Source organism: Dermacentor variabilis, chromosome 4, assembly GCF_050947875.1.
Source record: "Dermacentor variabilis isolate Ectoservices chromosome 4, ASM5094787v1, whole genome shotgun sequence".
NCBI classification, from domain to species: Eukaryota; Metazoa; Arthropoda; class Arachnida; order Ixodida; family Ixodidae; genus Dermacentor; species Dermacentor variabilis.
This window is the reverse complement of record NC_134571.1, coordinates 40537707-40550884: the sequence shown is the minus strand read 5'-3', so window position 1 is coordinate 40550884 and position 13178 is coordinate 40537707. Positions and strand designations below refer to the sequence as shown.

Genomic DNA, 13178 nt, shown 5'->3' with positions numbered 1-13178 from the left:
ATTATGGAAATATGCGACATTTTGACAAAATGCAGCTGGTACAGTTACCAGTCACAGTTACGGCGAATATGCAGCTGCGCATACTTGGGAATTTAGTGACGCATGGAGGAAAACGAACAAGCCCGACACAGTACGTAAACAAGATCTAGAGCCTTTTGTTTCCTTTAGCGCCAAAACAGTAACCGCATGCGTTGAACGCACAAGGCCGGCGGCAAGGAGCAATCCGGTTTGAGGAGTAGCATGTTTTCGCGCTTTTAAAACAAACCGCGCCTACGGAAAGCCACACCCACCCAGACGACGGAGTAGACGACGCGATCGAAAACCCCACGCGAGTGCGCATCGTAGATGCGCGCAACCCTTGCACTACGCGTCGAACAGAAGCGGCCAACGCGGCGGTGTCAGTTGCCGCCAGCGCGAGTTCGAACGGCATCGCCGGCTTCAATTTCTGCGGGCAGAGCACGCGGTCGAAGACCGTGGGAATGAACGTTCGGGGGCATTCCAACGGCGCAGTAAATGTGCGAGCGTGCTACTCACTAGCCATGATGTCGGCGACCTTGGCGGAGGTGCGAGCAAATGCGGAGGGAGACAATCGACGGGCCTGCCTAAAACAAGAGCAGCTCCAAGTGCCGCCTTTTCAGGGGGAGCTGCAAATTGACCCACGGTGTCAGGAGAGGCGCGATCGGGCTCAACACGTGGCTTCAGCTGCTTCAGTAGCGGCGCGCGAATAGTGGCCGAGAGAGGAGGCGGCTCCGCGAGGAGGATCGGAGACGTCAGGCGGCCCGCCGCGCAACTGATAGGCGCCAAGAGGCAAGCCGTGCTAACCTTGCCGGTGGGATCGTTATCACGGAAGAGTATCGCCGAAGAACGACTGGCGAGGGGTGCTGCCCAGCGAGCGAGTAGACGGCGAGGAGGGCGAAAATGGCACCACGTGCTCGCCGATTGCGGCGACGGCGAGCTGCGTGGAGTACAGATTTCACAGCCGAGGCAACGCGCGGTTTCGGGCCCCGTCCGTTGCGGCCACCGCCAAGTGCGCCCAGCCAATACATTCAGCAGGACAGCACAGGACACAGCCAGCATGGCTCGAGAAGTGCAGTTCGACGAAGAGCACGAACTGCGCGAAGCATGCGGGGTGTTTGGCTGCATCGCGAGCGGAGAGTGGCCGAGCAACTTGGACGTGAGCCACATAATCTGCCTCGGACTTGTCGCCCTGCAGCACAGGTGGGTTTGACCATCACAGCGCATGCTTGTAGAAGTATTGGGCGATTTACTTGCTTGGTGTAGGTGAGCGCCACCGCAAGAACACGACGGCGCGCGGCGATTTATCGCGATGCCGTGCTCGAGGAGCTAGCCGGTGACGCTGTCCATCAGCCCACACTGGCAAGGGCCTAAGGCCATTGATAACGGGCGATAAGACGCAGCTGAGGTATGATGGCGACACGAGCAGTGCCCGTCCAGCACAGCATTCGCAATATAAATATATGACCTTTGCCTATTCGAAATATTAAGAGCGGTCACACGACTGCGAAATCGCGAGTGATACATAAACCATCAACAAGGCGACGACTTCGTTGTGCGGTTCGCGCGCTTCGAAAGCGAAACCAACAGCAAAGACTGTAACGCCATCTGTATTCGCAGGGAGCATTGTCTTTAGACCGTTAGCATAACCGGCAGATATGCGCAGGGCGAAGAAAAACGGTGCGCAAGAATAGCTGAAGGTCTCGTAAAACAGTTCGCAATATAATACGCAGGCAGCCAATCACGAGTGTTGGACAGATTGGCTCTTTTGTTTTGAACTTTATACTGGCACAACAGAATTAAAAAGAATGGATAGTCATGAGTAGTTTGTGGTAATAAGGTAATTTGAGGCCACAACTAAATTAACAAAACCACCGAGACAAAAAAAAAGGGGGGGGGGAAGTTGGGAGTTCAAAATCTTTGCGCCTTGTATCACTTGGGCAGTAAAAGCATGTGCTGGTCAGAGCAGTTGGTCGACCACGTTTATTTTGCATAGATTTAGTACTTGTCAAGTTCTTTATTGTTCTAGCTGTTCTAGACTAGTCATATTTTGTGCTGATTACAGAGGACAGGAAAGTGCTGGTATTGTGACAAGCCAGGGTGAAAACCTCAAGAAGTTCGCTGTTCACAGAGGAATGGGCCTTGTGAGCAATGTTTTTAATGAGGACTCCATGACGAAACTGAAGGGAAATCTTGGTGTAGGCCATACACGTTATTCAACCACCGGCGGCTCAGAGCACGAATTGGCTCAGCCTTTTGTTGTACATACAAACCACGGCCTGCTTGCTATAGCTCACAACGGAGAGCTGGTGAACGCCATTGCTCTTCGCAGGAAGGTGAGAATTTGTAAAAAAAAAAGCATTTCAACAAGTATGCGGTTTCTGTGCATTACAGTAGTGAATTGCTTTTGCAGATCCTCAACAAGGGTGTGGGGCTAACGACAGGATCGGATTCTGAGCTTATTATGCAAATTCTGAGTCAGCCTCCGCCATCGGGAGAAGAGGAAGATGGCCCCAATTGGCCAGCACGCATAAGGCATCTCATGACCCTGACACCTACGGCGTATTCGCTCATTATGATGTACGATGACACCATCTATGCAGTTCGTGACCCATTTGGAAACAGACCACTGAGCATAGGGGTCCTAGTTCCACCCAGTGGAATCAAAGGTACATTAATTATGTTATTGCCTCTAGAACATGTGGGGGCACATCCTATTAAGCATTACTCCTTGCACTTACATGAAGTCGCTTCTGGTTCCATTATCTAAATTGTGTACATATTAATGTAGAAGTTTTTTATTTTCTAAGCATTACTTTTACTAGTAGCAGTGAAGCAAGTAATTGTCACTGATGAAGTCATAAAAGAATGTTTTTGAGTTTCCTAGAGAACTGTTGTTCACAGTGGCACCGTTATCATAGGAAGCTTTTTATGTGTGTTACAGCATGCGGTGTAGTGAATTTGTGTAGACATGGTTTAATGGTCTTGCTATCTTGTTAAGAGTGCTGGGGTAGTCGGTACGATGTGCGGTTCGACATTCAGTCTGACAGACAAGTTTCACAGATAAGATAGTACAGTCTTGCGGTTGAGATTTATAATCGGTAAACTTAGACCCATAATGGCAACATTGCCTTAAGACAGCGAACATATAATTAACAAACACACAGGTGCCCACTAAGGAAAGTGGTGAGTGTTAGCAAATGCATGAAAAGCCATGCAATTTCACTCATATCTAGATGGAGAAATTGTACATGAAACAATAAATGTTACTGGTCATGTTCAGGTGAGATTGAACGTGCATGCCTGGTCGATACTATTTACACAAGATTATATGGTGCACGTCTTGAATGTGAAATAGAATTCTATGAACTTGGTTTTAAGGAAGACAAGTAGCTACCAGAAGGAGAAAATCCATTACTAATGACACCCATTTTTTTTTTTTCAATTGCATTGGTATTGAAGGGTTTTTCTTTACGTGCGATTGCATAGGCAAAGATGTGAAATTTTAAGAACTAGTATTCCAAGGAGACCTCCTTATTTTTTTTTGTCTTCCGTCTTCTATAGCGAGAAAATAAGAATCGGACACTTTCCATTGTTTTGAGGTAAACCCACTGCATTACTGGTTAATCTAGCGTTGTGAAGCACCATATGTTACTTAGTCTGATTACCACCACAATGGCTACATTGTGTATCATCCAAGAGATTCAGCTTGTCAAAAACAAGGAGAAAGTGCACACAAGTACAATAAAGTTATTAAAATTTAAGTGACTTCACACACATAACATGCATGCATAACATAACATGCATGCACACTGCTAGAACCAGTGCCTGTTAATAACCTCAAATGCCGTCTGCTCTCTTAATCTGGATAAATAGTATTATCAATTAGTCCGCTTATGTTTCTGTATTGCAAGTAAAGGTGAAATTGTGAAGCATTGTGAAACAAAGTAAAAGAACATTTTTTTTTAGCATGTTTCTCACGACGTGTGCAGTCCTATGACCTTGTATGGACAGGTTCAAAAGGTTCAGAGGTGTATGTCCTGTGAAAAAGTTGAATGGCAGCCCAGTTTTAGCTTGCAGCGATTAAAACAGTACAACGTTATGTTGGTCACATACACAGTGCACGTAGCACATTCAAAATTCAGGTGGCATGCCCAGTATCTGGAAATATTTAGCTTTTTCTCAGACACCACATCCCATGAGCTTTTGACTCATCCTGTTGATTAGAAAAAGAAAGGATATTTCAGTGGCATTCCATATTATGAAGGGGCAGAATATTTTCTTTAAGCACTCATTTGAGGCCAGGCCTCAACATGAAATGCAAATTTTTGGGTTTTCCTGTTTTAATTAAGAGTATATCTTGTACTTGTTTGTCTGTTGCAGACAAAACCAACCCACAGTTTGAATATGAAGGTTGGGTTGTGTCGTCCGAGTCCTGTGCCTTCAAGTCCGTCAGCGGAGTGCTTTACCGCGAAGTACTTCCAGGCGAAATTGTGGAGATTACGAAACATGGGCCCAAGTCAGTCTGTGTGGTTCCGAGGCCCTACACTGCGCCTCCAGCATTTTGCATTTTTGAATATGTTTATTTTGCAAGGCCAGACAGCATCTTTGAAGGTAAGCCATAGGCAGAAACGTTGTAATATAATCCTTATGCACACGTGTAGTCGCCAAACTTGTGAATGAACAGGAAACCAGCAAACAAATGCGCACAAAAGAAAAGAAATAAACTGGACGAGCACTCCACTAAAAAGTCCAGAGCTTCTCCCATCCATATCTTCCTCTGTCTACACATCTACGCTGGTTTCCTGTTCATTCACAAGTATGTACCAAATCAACCAGCATGAAACACATTAAATATGAAGGAATCAATTTAGAAATGTTACCATGTGCTATAACTTTTTCTTTGTTCACTTTAAGGTCAAATGGTTTACACTGTAAGGAGGGAATGCGGCAAGCAGCTTGCCCGAGAAGCTGCTGTTGAGGCCGACATTGTCAGCACGGTACCAGAGTCTGCAACCCCTGCTGCACTTGGGTTTTCCGAGATGGTAAAGGCCAACCTATGTTTGCACTTTCCAATAGGTGGTATTGTCTTTCCATGCAACAATGTGCAGGGGCACCACACAGAACATATGCGTTCACATTATCGGTGCTTATAATCGGGCAGGATGAGGATTGCTTGCTGGCTTGGCTCAGTGTCTGTGGTGTTCTGCTGCTCAGCACGAGGTCAGACGTTATCTGGATGTCACAGAATGTGATAGCCACATTCTAATCGGTTTGGTCTAGAAAGTTGTCCATGTTCTTAGAATTACATGCATATTAAAGAACTCCAGCAGCTGTATTTTCTATGAATGCATTTCATTTTCCATTCTTTTTGTCTTTTGTTATTGGCTGGGACATGACTCGGACGCCACTGCTATAGCTGGAATCAGCCACTTAGTGTGACATATAAGAAAGCGATGTAAAATTAAATTAAGCATAACAAAATGTGGGTTGAGATCAGCAAGCATCATCTGGAGTCCTTCATTAGCGTGTCCTGATAGCCCAAGGGTTGCATTTTGAGACATCCAAGTAAATAAATCAATCTAATCTATCATTCAGCTGTTTACAAGTTCATTTTCCAGACTGCAAATTTGTGGTTATCGTTATAGCCCTGCATGTAGATTTGTTGCCGACATGACAGGTGTTTCATTTATTAAGCTAGGTGTCATCTTCATCACTTTGCAGACGGGGATACCATACGCAGAAGTCCTCTGCAAAAACCGTTATGTCGGCCGCACTTTCATCCAACCAAGCACTCGTCTAAGACAGCTTGGTGTTGCGAAAAAATTTGGCCCGCTGTCCGACAACTTCCATGGCAAGCGCATCATTCTCATCGATGACTCCATTGTGCGAGGCACTACTGTGGGAAGCATCATCAAGTTGCTCAAGGAGGCTGGTGCTAAAGAGGTTTGTTTACGCAAGACAATTTGTAGCAGCATGCTTTGCACACTTTGGCCATATTTAAGACTGTGCAGGGGCTTTGCATGGCTAGAATTCTGTTCACACTGCAGTACCCAGAAGAAGAAAAAGGACTTGCCTTAAACAGTGTTTCAAGAGTGGAACTGTTGATCCATTTTTCTTTTCAATTTTCAAGTGGGCAGAGAACAATAACTTGAATATGTATTTTTTTACATATGGTGCTTTAAATCTTTGCCAGGAAGCTGACATAAATACAAAATAATACTATGACTTTTGCCTCAAATGCACAACTGCAGGAATCAGTGAACATTTGTGGAATTCAAGCAGTTTGCAGTGCTTGAACTTCGATTTAAAGGACATACGCTTAGCTGGTGGCTTGTGTATGTGATGTGTATGTAGTCACTTAGGCCAGAATACTGCAGTGAGTTATCACAGCTGCCATCTAGCAGCCAATTTTTAATTCCCTCTTAACCAGGAGATAATTTCATTTTGCGTGGTTATATATAACTTTCTTTACTAACTGGTGGCCAAAAAAAGAAATGTGTAATATATACTATATATACATAGACACACACATACATACAAGCTCTAGAAAAAAAAGAAATGTAATGGCTGAATATACAACAAATGCGCCATGCCCCTATAGCTTTGACTTCAGCCCGAGATGCTAAATTACACTGCGAATATTTCAGTGTTTGTAGTATCCTTAAGGTGTTTCTTGTGATGCATTATGTGAAGTCACCTCACATGTGCAGTCAAAGCACACTTTGCACAGAAAACAGTTGTCTTTGTTTTCTCTTTGTTAGAGCAGATATCGCTACTTGTCTTGCTGTGCTTTATTCCCACGTTTTTGAGGAAATTTACGAGAGTCTGGAACAGAGCATTTATTTATATCAGTAAATATTGTTGAAAATCGGGAGAGTTCAGTTGGAAAGTACATGTCACCATTGCTGATAGAGGAAGATAATTAAAGTTACAGCGAACAGTTTTGGTCAACTCAACAAATTCAGCGACTCTCTGAAATAGTATAAATATGTATTGTACAAACCATGCTTTTATGTTTCTGAAAGGCAGGCATGCAAACACGGACACAAGGAATGAAAAGGGTAACACAATTGACATTCTTTCATTCCTCCTCGTGTCCATGCTTGTACAACTGCCTTTAAGTTTCGGTAACATAAATTTCTACCATCTTGCTCAACTTTCAGTTGCAGTTAGCTGTACTTATACGTAAATTCATTTGGGGCACTATTTTGCTTGGTTTGGACTATTTTCAGACATGGCATGCTGTCTGGGCTTGTCTTGAGAGGGATAACTGCTTGCTGGCCTCAATCACTTCACAATCACATCATCACATTTATTGCACGCAGCAACATGCTTTGTCTCAAGTCCCTTGGAGACACCTTCAGCATCTCTGTGCCCCTTCTGCTCTTTCAGGTGCACATCCGCATCGCCTCGCCTCCTCTGCACTACCCATGTTACATGGGTATAAACATTCCAACGAAGGAGGAGCTCATTGCCAATACGCTGGATGCCAAGCAGCTGGCGGACACACTCGGGGCTGCCAGCCTAGTCTACCTATCCGTCGAAGGCCTGACCACTGCTGTTCAGAGGGGCGTCCAACGTCCCAACGGTGGCAACAAGGAGGTCGGCCACTGCACAGCATGCCTCACTGGGAAGTACCCGGTCCAACTTGAGTGGTAGCTGAACAGTCGTGGCTGCAAATTTTAGTAACAATAAACAGGTTTGAGTCTGTTCTGTCTGTGTATATGCGCTGCTCAGAAGATCCTAAAAATTTAGGCATAATGAACAATAGAGACTGTAACTTGTTCGTACATATATTTCCCTTCATGGAACACCAGGCAATTGTAGACCTGGACGGCAGTAACAGTGCTGGCAGAGACAGCTTGTGATGCTATGTCCAAGCAGAGCGTACATTAAGACCCATTTCTGCAAAACACAGGTGTTCTTGTCGGTAGAAAATAACTGCATATTTTTGAATTTTTGATGTTTGCTGCTGATTAACGGCAGGTCAGCAATGAAACATCAATACTGCAATAAATAAAATATAAAGTTCTGTCTCTAGTTGCTTTCCCAAATGATGCAATCTGTGCCACCTGGACCTGCCGCTTGTAACCACTGTTGCTGCCGAGATACAAACTCTCTGCTGCAGCTACATGTTTCGCTCGCCAAGCTTGGGCACTGTTTGCTGTTGCCTTGCCCTCAGTAAGGGCCAACTTTCACCATGTGACGTGTTGGCAGGGACAATGGCAGTTTTGAGTTGATCCGGCAAGCACAAAAGTATACAGGAGGCTAGGCTAAGATCATTTAATGCCTCAAGATGCCTTATTTTTTGGCTGGGTGCCCAGAATGTAACTGGGCTCTCTTGCATGCTGCGTGCTCAAGAAACTTATGTGAAAAACTATATAATTGGTGTCACTTAAAGGTCAGCATCCCAGAAGGTGGATTTCTATGCAGCCCGACATGTAGCTACCCTGCAATTCAAAGCTGTATTCTGGACTAACATGCACTAGTACAGACACAGTAAATCACTAAATTTTGGGCTGCTTACACAAACAATAGCAATTTCAATTCCTGCTGGCATTGTATTACATGAAAATTCAGAACCCTTGGCACACGCTAGCCTCTTTCTGCATGTACTCCAAATAATGGTGCCATTTTTTCTGGTAATCCATTCTGCTAAAACGTCAAATTCGTTATGTATATTTGAAAATCCACTACAAAATATTTTAAGTACCATATGTGCCGAATATGACAGTGACATGGTACCACCGCAAATACTGGAATGTACATAAAAGATGCACACGTCTTTTGCTGTGACGTTTGCATGAAAAGCAGAGTGCTTAATGGTTACTTCTTGAAAGACACCCCGTGCTTGTTGAATAAAATGTGGAAGAGCTTTATGAAAGCATTTCAGCGCGAAGTGTATGTTATCAGAGACGGATGCAGCCAAATGGACATATGTTTCTTGCAGATTGTTGGCTGTACTTACTTGTTTAGCACCATGCTTGAGGTCAAGAAACCAATAGAGGGGTAAATGGTGCCATCTGCAACCGGAAAACACCGTTGTAAAACACAGAGAAAAAGTGGATGCGCATGTTTGCTGGAGCAAATTGTAAGGCTCTGAATGAATTTTGACCAACTGCTATTCATTAAAGGGCCCCTGAAATGGTTCGGACAAATTTTGTAGACACATAGGGTAGAGATAGTTAATCATTCGAAGCACAATTTGTGTGCTACGTCTCATATTAAGAGAGCTACGAACGATTACAAATTACCCTCCTCCACAGTCATGTATTTTCTACTCAACTCGTTTGCCGAGTGATCGGAGCTAAGCTCCGCCTTCACTGGCTCTACGTCATGATGGCACGTCGTGTTGTCAACTTCTGGTTCTCTAGGAGCGAGTGCAAGAAGCCTCTCCAAACTCTCCGCCAGCTGCTTGGCAGTTGACCCCAAGCAAGAGCGTGCGTTGCGAGCATTCTGTCGCAGCACCGAACATGTCTGGTATTCCGGTAACCACAGGCGAGCTGCGAATTTCGATGGAACGGTGGAGACATAAACTCAAACTGATGAAGGAACTTTAGCGTAGACATACCTGATCGGTATCCACGGTCCAGCTACCCGCTGGCGCAGAGCTTAACCAGCCAAACAAAGAGCTAATATTGCTCTAACCAAGTGTAAAACATCTTAAACATTTGCAAAAACAATGTGTTAACAATTACACCTCTGTGAAAAATTTACACCAGCAGCAAAGAATACATTTCGTTGCTGCTACTGTGTGTGATTGAGCTCGGTGCCACCAGGTGGCTGCACCGTGCAGACCATTCACATTTGCGCTTCTGCTCATCCCGTGAACGACGTGGTCAAACCGCCAGGCCCTGTTCTGTTACGCTTGCGTTTACCCTAATACCGGACTCGCGAAACGCTATTGCGTTAGTAATCTTCCCGTGTGAAGTGACAGCCGCAAATGTGCAAATCCTGGTGCTGCAGCCAGTCCGCTCCCTGGTGCCTTGCAGAGGGACACGATGCCTCAGCTTGACATATAGCTAGTCGCTACGTATGCAGTCCACAATGCAACAAAGTCGAATTATAGTGCTCGCAAAAAGACAGACCGACTCTGACTGCGGAGCTCTCGTCAAAATGGAGCATGTTGTAACACAAGCAGACGACGCTTGCTGTGTGCCGGAAGTGCTTAATTGTAGTGAGAAATTGTTCTTGTGCATTCTCTTTCTGCTACTTCCTTTCTATAGAAGCAAATTAACTAACATTCCAACTATTACGAACATCATTTGTTCACCATAAAGGTGGAAAAATTATCAATGATGTGCCCTGGGCAGTCAATCGGATAGCTCGCCCTACTGACGTCAATTGGGCGATTTAAGTCATATGGGTAGGAGCGGCTGAAAGTTCCACCGAGCAGTGTAGTGCGATCGGCAGCAATGTACATTTTTAAATACTAATAAATTACAGGCTTTACGTGAAGCACTTAGATACATCAATAATCAGAAGGACCTACTCTAAGGACTCTGTACGTTTGTACAATATCATCAAAATCCTTTCAGGGTCCCTTTGACATGCATAGTATGCTTGATGCATGAGCACTCTTGCAATCTATTCCCATTAAAATAGGACCACAGCAGCTGGTACTCAAACCTGTGACCTTGTGCTCACCAGCAGAACACGACAGTGGGTCACCTCTTTAACAAAATCAAAAATACAGCAGAGAATTTCAAACTTGGAGAACGTGATGAGATTCTGGTATTTAAATCATAACAGCAGCAACTGCAATAGCGAGAAATGTTGAATGGAAAATGTGCATTGCTGCAACATCAAGTCCGTGCTGAAGCTGTTCCTTGTCCAGTGGTAAAGCAAGATCAAATTTCACACTGTGCGAATGGTATTCACTCATCCATCAACAGAATAAGTTTGCTTCAGGCCGTCATCAAGTTCTATACCGCAGCTGGCTTCTTGTTCACAAACTACATTCGTAGCTTTGTGGACGTCTGTTGAGCCTGCAACGTCTGCTGACTCTGCAACTTTGCGAGCTTCGCTTTTCTTTGCGAACCTGCCGTGTTTCGTGACCATGGGAGCTGCGGCCTGGCTGCTACCTTGCTGAATAGGCCAACCAATCACAACGGAGCACACATGCTGAGCGCGCCGCTGGGTGTCTTGCAGCACCACCAGATGGCGCTTGCATCTGTGCCACCACTGGCCGTGCGGGGAAAGAAAAAAAGAACCAGAAAGCTCGCCTTCAGGAATCCACGGCTGCATAATGAGGAAGTAAATGCTTCTTGCTGATAGAATGAATTTGAATTGCATTTCGTATGTATGTGCATGCTGGCTCCGAAACCCTCATGTGTTCAACGTGTCCCTCGTATTCGGTAGTAGTCAACAATTCCACTTAAAAAAAAGGCTCAATATAATTTTTGTGTACGTGCATGCATACTCGTGTTTCGACTCTTTATGCACTCAAACAAAGCTTCGCTGTATATAGATTTCAACTCGTTGGATCTGCTGCAATTTTTTTGAAATTGGCCAGTAATCTGTTGTATAACTGATGCGTTTGCTCGACCAGACAATGTTTTGTAGACCTCTTGATTACATAAGGTTTGGTTAACATAAGGGGGACTGGGTTCTAAAAACCAAAAAATGGCACAAAATTATACAGCTGCTCTTTCTGTACATGTATACATATATAATTTTATACTTATAAGACCATTTAGGTGCACGTTGAAGAACCCCAGGTGGTATAAATTTCCGGAGTCCCCCACTACCGTGTCTCATAATCAGAAAGTGGTTTTGGCACGTAAAACCCCATAATTTAATTTTCATTTTACTTGTAAGACCACTATTTTACCTGAAATATTATTTTGTGCTACATATAAGTGTTGAATCTGAGCTGAAGTTGACACTGAAAAAGCACTTTTTCACAAAACATGTTTTTCGGTAAATTTACTAATTGTCGGAGTGATATCTCATGATATTGTGATAACAATTACATGGACACTCCTGGTGCATATCTGCAGCTGTCGTCGGCATTGCCCTGCTGTTCATTATAAAGTCCAAGTGTGGTAACATCACTGCTGCGCGCCATACGCTTTCAGTGCGCGTGAAAGCGTGCGAGGGTAAGCCAAAAAAGATGGTGGTTCGACCTCCTGCATACAAGGGAGAGAGGCAGGGAGGAAGAGAACACATTGACTAAGATGTGTTCATGTTTGCCTATGCATGTGCGACACCATGCTTGTTAGTTTAGTTAGTAAGCGAATATTTACAACCTTATGCGGCCAATGAAGCTACTATTCTTACTTTATGTTGCTGTCTAATAATTTGTTATCACAATCGATGCTTTGCTTTCGGGCGAAACTGTAACGTTTCTTTAACATAAAGCTCAATCAGTAATCGGATAGTGCTGGGAGCAAAACTGTAATGTTGTGCCCATATACTTTCAAGATCTGATTTTTTTTTTTCTTCTCAATACTCATGGTACTCTGATCATCTTCGGCAGAATGACTAATTATTTGATTTGAAAACTGCTTCAAGCACTGCATATACTGGATATTCTAAAACAGTAAAACCTTGTTCATACATTTTGAAGAAAAAATGCAAGAAACTTGCTGACCGGGAAAACATATGATCTGAACTCGCTAAATAATCTGACAGACTCAAGTACAGTAGTCATCAAAGTAATCTGAAGTGTTGCGCGAATCATTTCAGCATGAAACGCTGACGCATACAGAGCTGGTGGGGCACGTGGGGACCAAGACGCATTGTTTTTGCGGCTTGGGGCAAGCTTACGTTTGTGCTCCTCAATTTCAGCTTGGGTCAGCAGCTACTTCAAGCGGAGCATTTTTGTGGGAAGTTCTGACGTGCCCACTCGGCACTAAAACGTTGTGGCACGAAGTGCGCCAAGCTGGTGTAACCTCGAGATGCACATCGTCGTTTTCCTACTGCATACTGTTTTAAGACTGCAACAGTAAATATAAACGAAACTGAGCTGGTGCGCAACAACAATGCCACCAGTGCGATACATGATCCTCCCTTTGTGCTGCCTGCAGCAGGGAACGGCCATGCATTTCGGTTGTCACCCACTAAAAGGCGTGCAGTACGCTTCCAGTGGCACCTATGGCCCACACACTGTGAAACAGATAGGTGAATATGCTTATTGCAATAGGGCTGACGGCGAT

The 13178-nt window shown here is 44.5% G+C and overlaps 3 protein-coding genes across 7 annotated transcripts in view; 1 reads left to right on the top strand and 2 right to left on the bottom strand.

Moving 5' to 3' along the window:
• Paics (PAICS bifunctional enzyme) overlaps positions 1-769 on the bottom strand; it is a 32351-nt gene extending 31582 nt beyond the window's left edge. The window contains exon 1 of the mRNA XM_075688753.1: positions 535-769. Coding sequence (XP_075544868.1) covers positions 535-541 — 7 coding nt within the window. The 5' untranslated portion in view covers positions 542-769. The remainder of the gene's footprint in view (positions 1-534) is intronic.
• A 170-nt stretch (positions 770-939) lies between these two features.
• On the top strand, positions 940-7731 carry LOC142578985 (amidophosphoribosyltransferase-like). Its single transcript, XM_075688748.1, has 7 exons — positions 940-1218; positions 2081-2351; positions 2429-2684; positions 4399-4629; positions 4933-5060; positions 5740-5961; positions 7411-7731. The coding sequence occupies exons 1-7, from the start codon at positions 1076-1078 to the stop codon at positions 7675-7677; spliced, it is 1518 nt and encodes a 505-aa protein (XP_075544863.1). The 5' UTR covers positions 940-1075; the 3' UTR covers positions 7678-7731.
• LOC142578984 (RNA-binding protein 26-like) overlaps positions 6842-13178 on the bottom strand; it is a 100319-nt gene continuing 93982 nt past the window's right edge. For all 5 annotated transcript variants that reach the window (XM_075688745.1, XM_075688742.1, XM_075688744.1 and 2 more), the window contains 2 exons: positions 8987-9041; positions 6842-7691 (listed from right to left, as the gene is read on the bottom strand). The gene's annotated coding sequence lies outside the window, so the exon portion shown is untranslated. The remainder of the gene's footprint in view (positions 7692-8986; positions 9042-13178) is intronic.

What these genes read in the sequence shown, in the direction of transcription:
- LOC142578985 (XM_075688748.1), top strand. Translation starts at nt 1,076, where the DNA reads ATGGCTCGAGAAGTGCAGTTCGACGAAGAGCACGAACTGCGCGAAGCA. An exon ending in CTTGTCGCCCTGCAGCACAG is followed by an intron (nt 1,219 to 2,080) that starts GTGGGTTTGACC and finishes TGCTGATTACAG; the next exon opens with AGGACAGGAAAGTGCTGGTA. An exon ending in TCCACCCAGTGGAATCAAAG is followed by an intron (nt 2,685 to 4,398) that starts GTACATTAATTA and finishes TGTCTGTTGCAG; the next exon opens with ACAAAACCAACCCACAGTTT.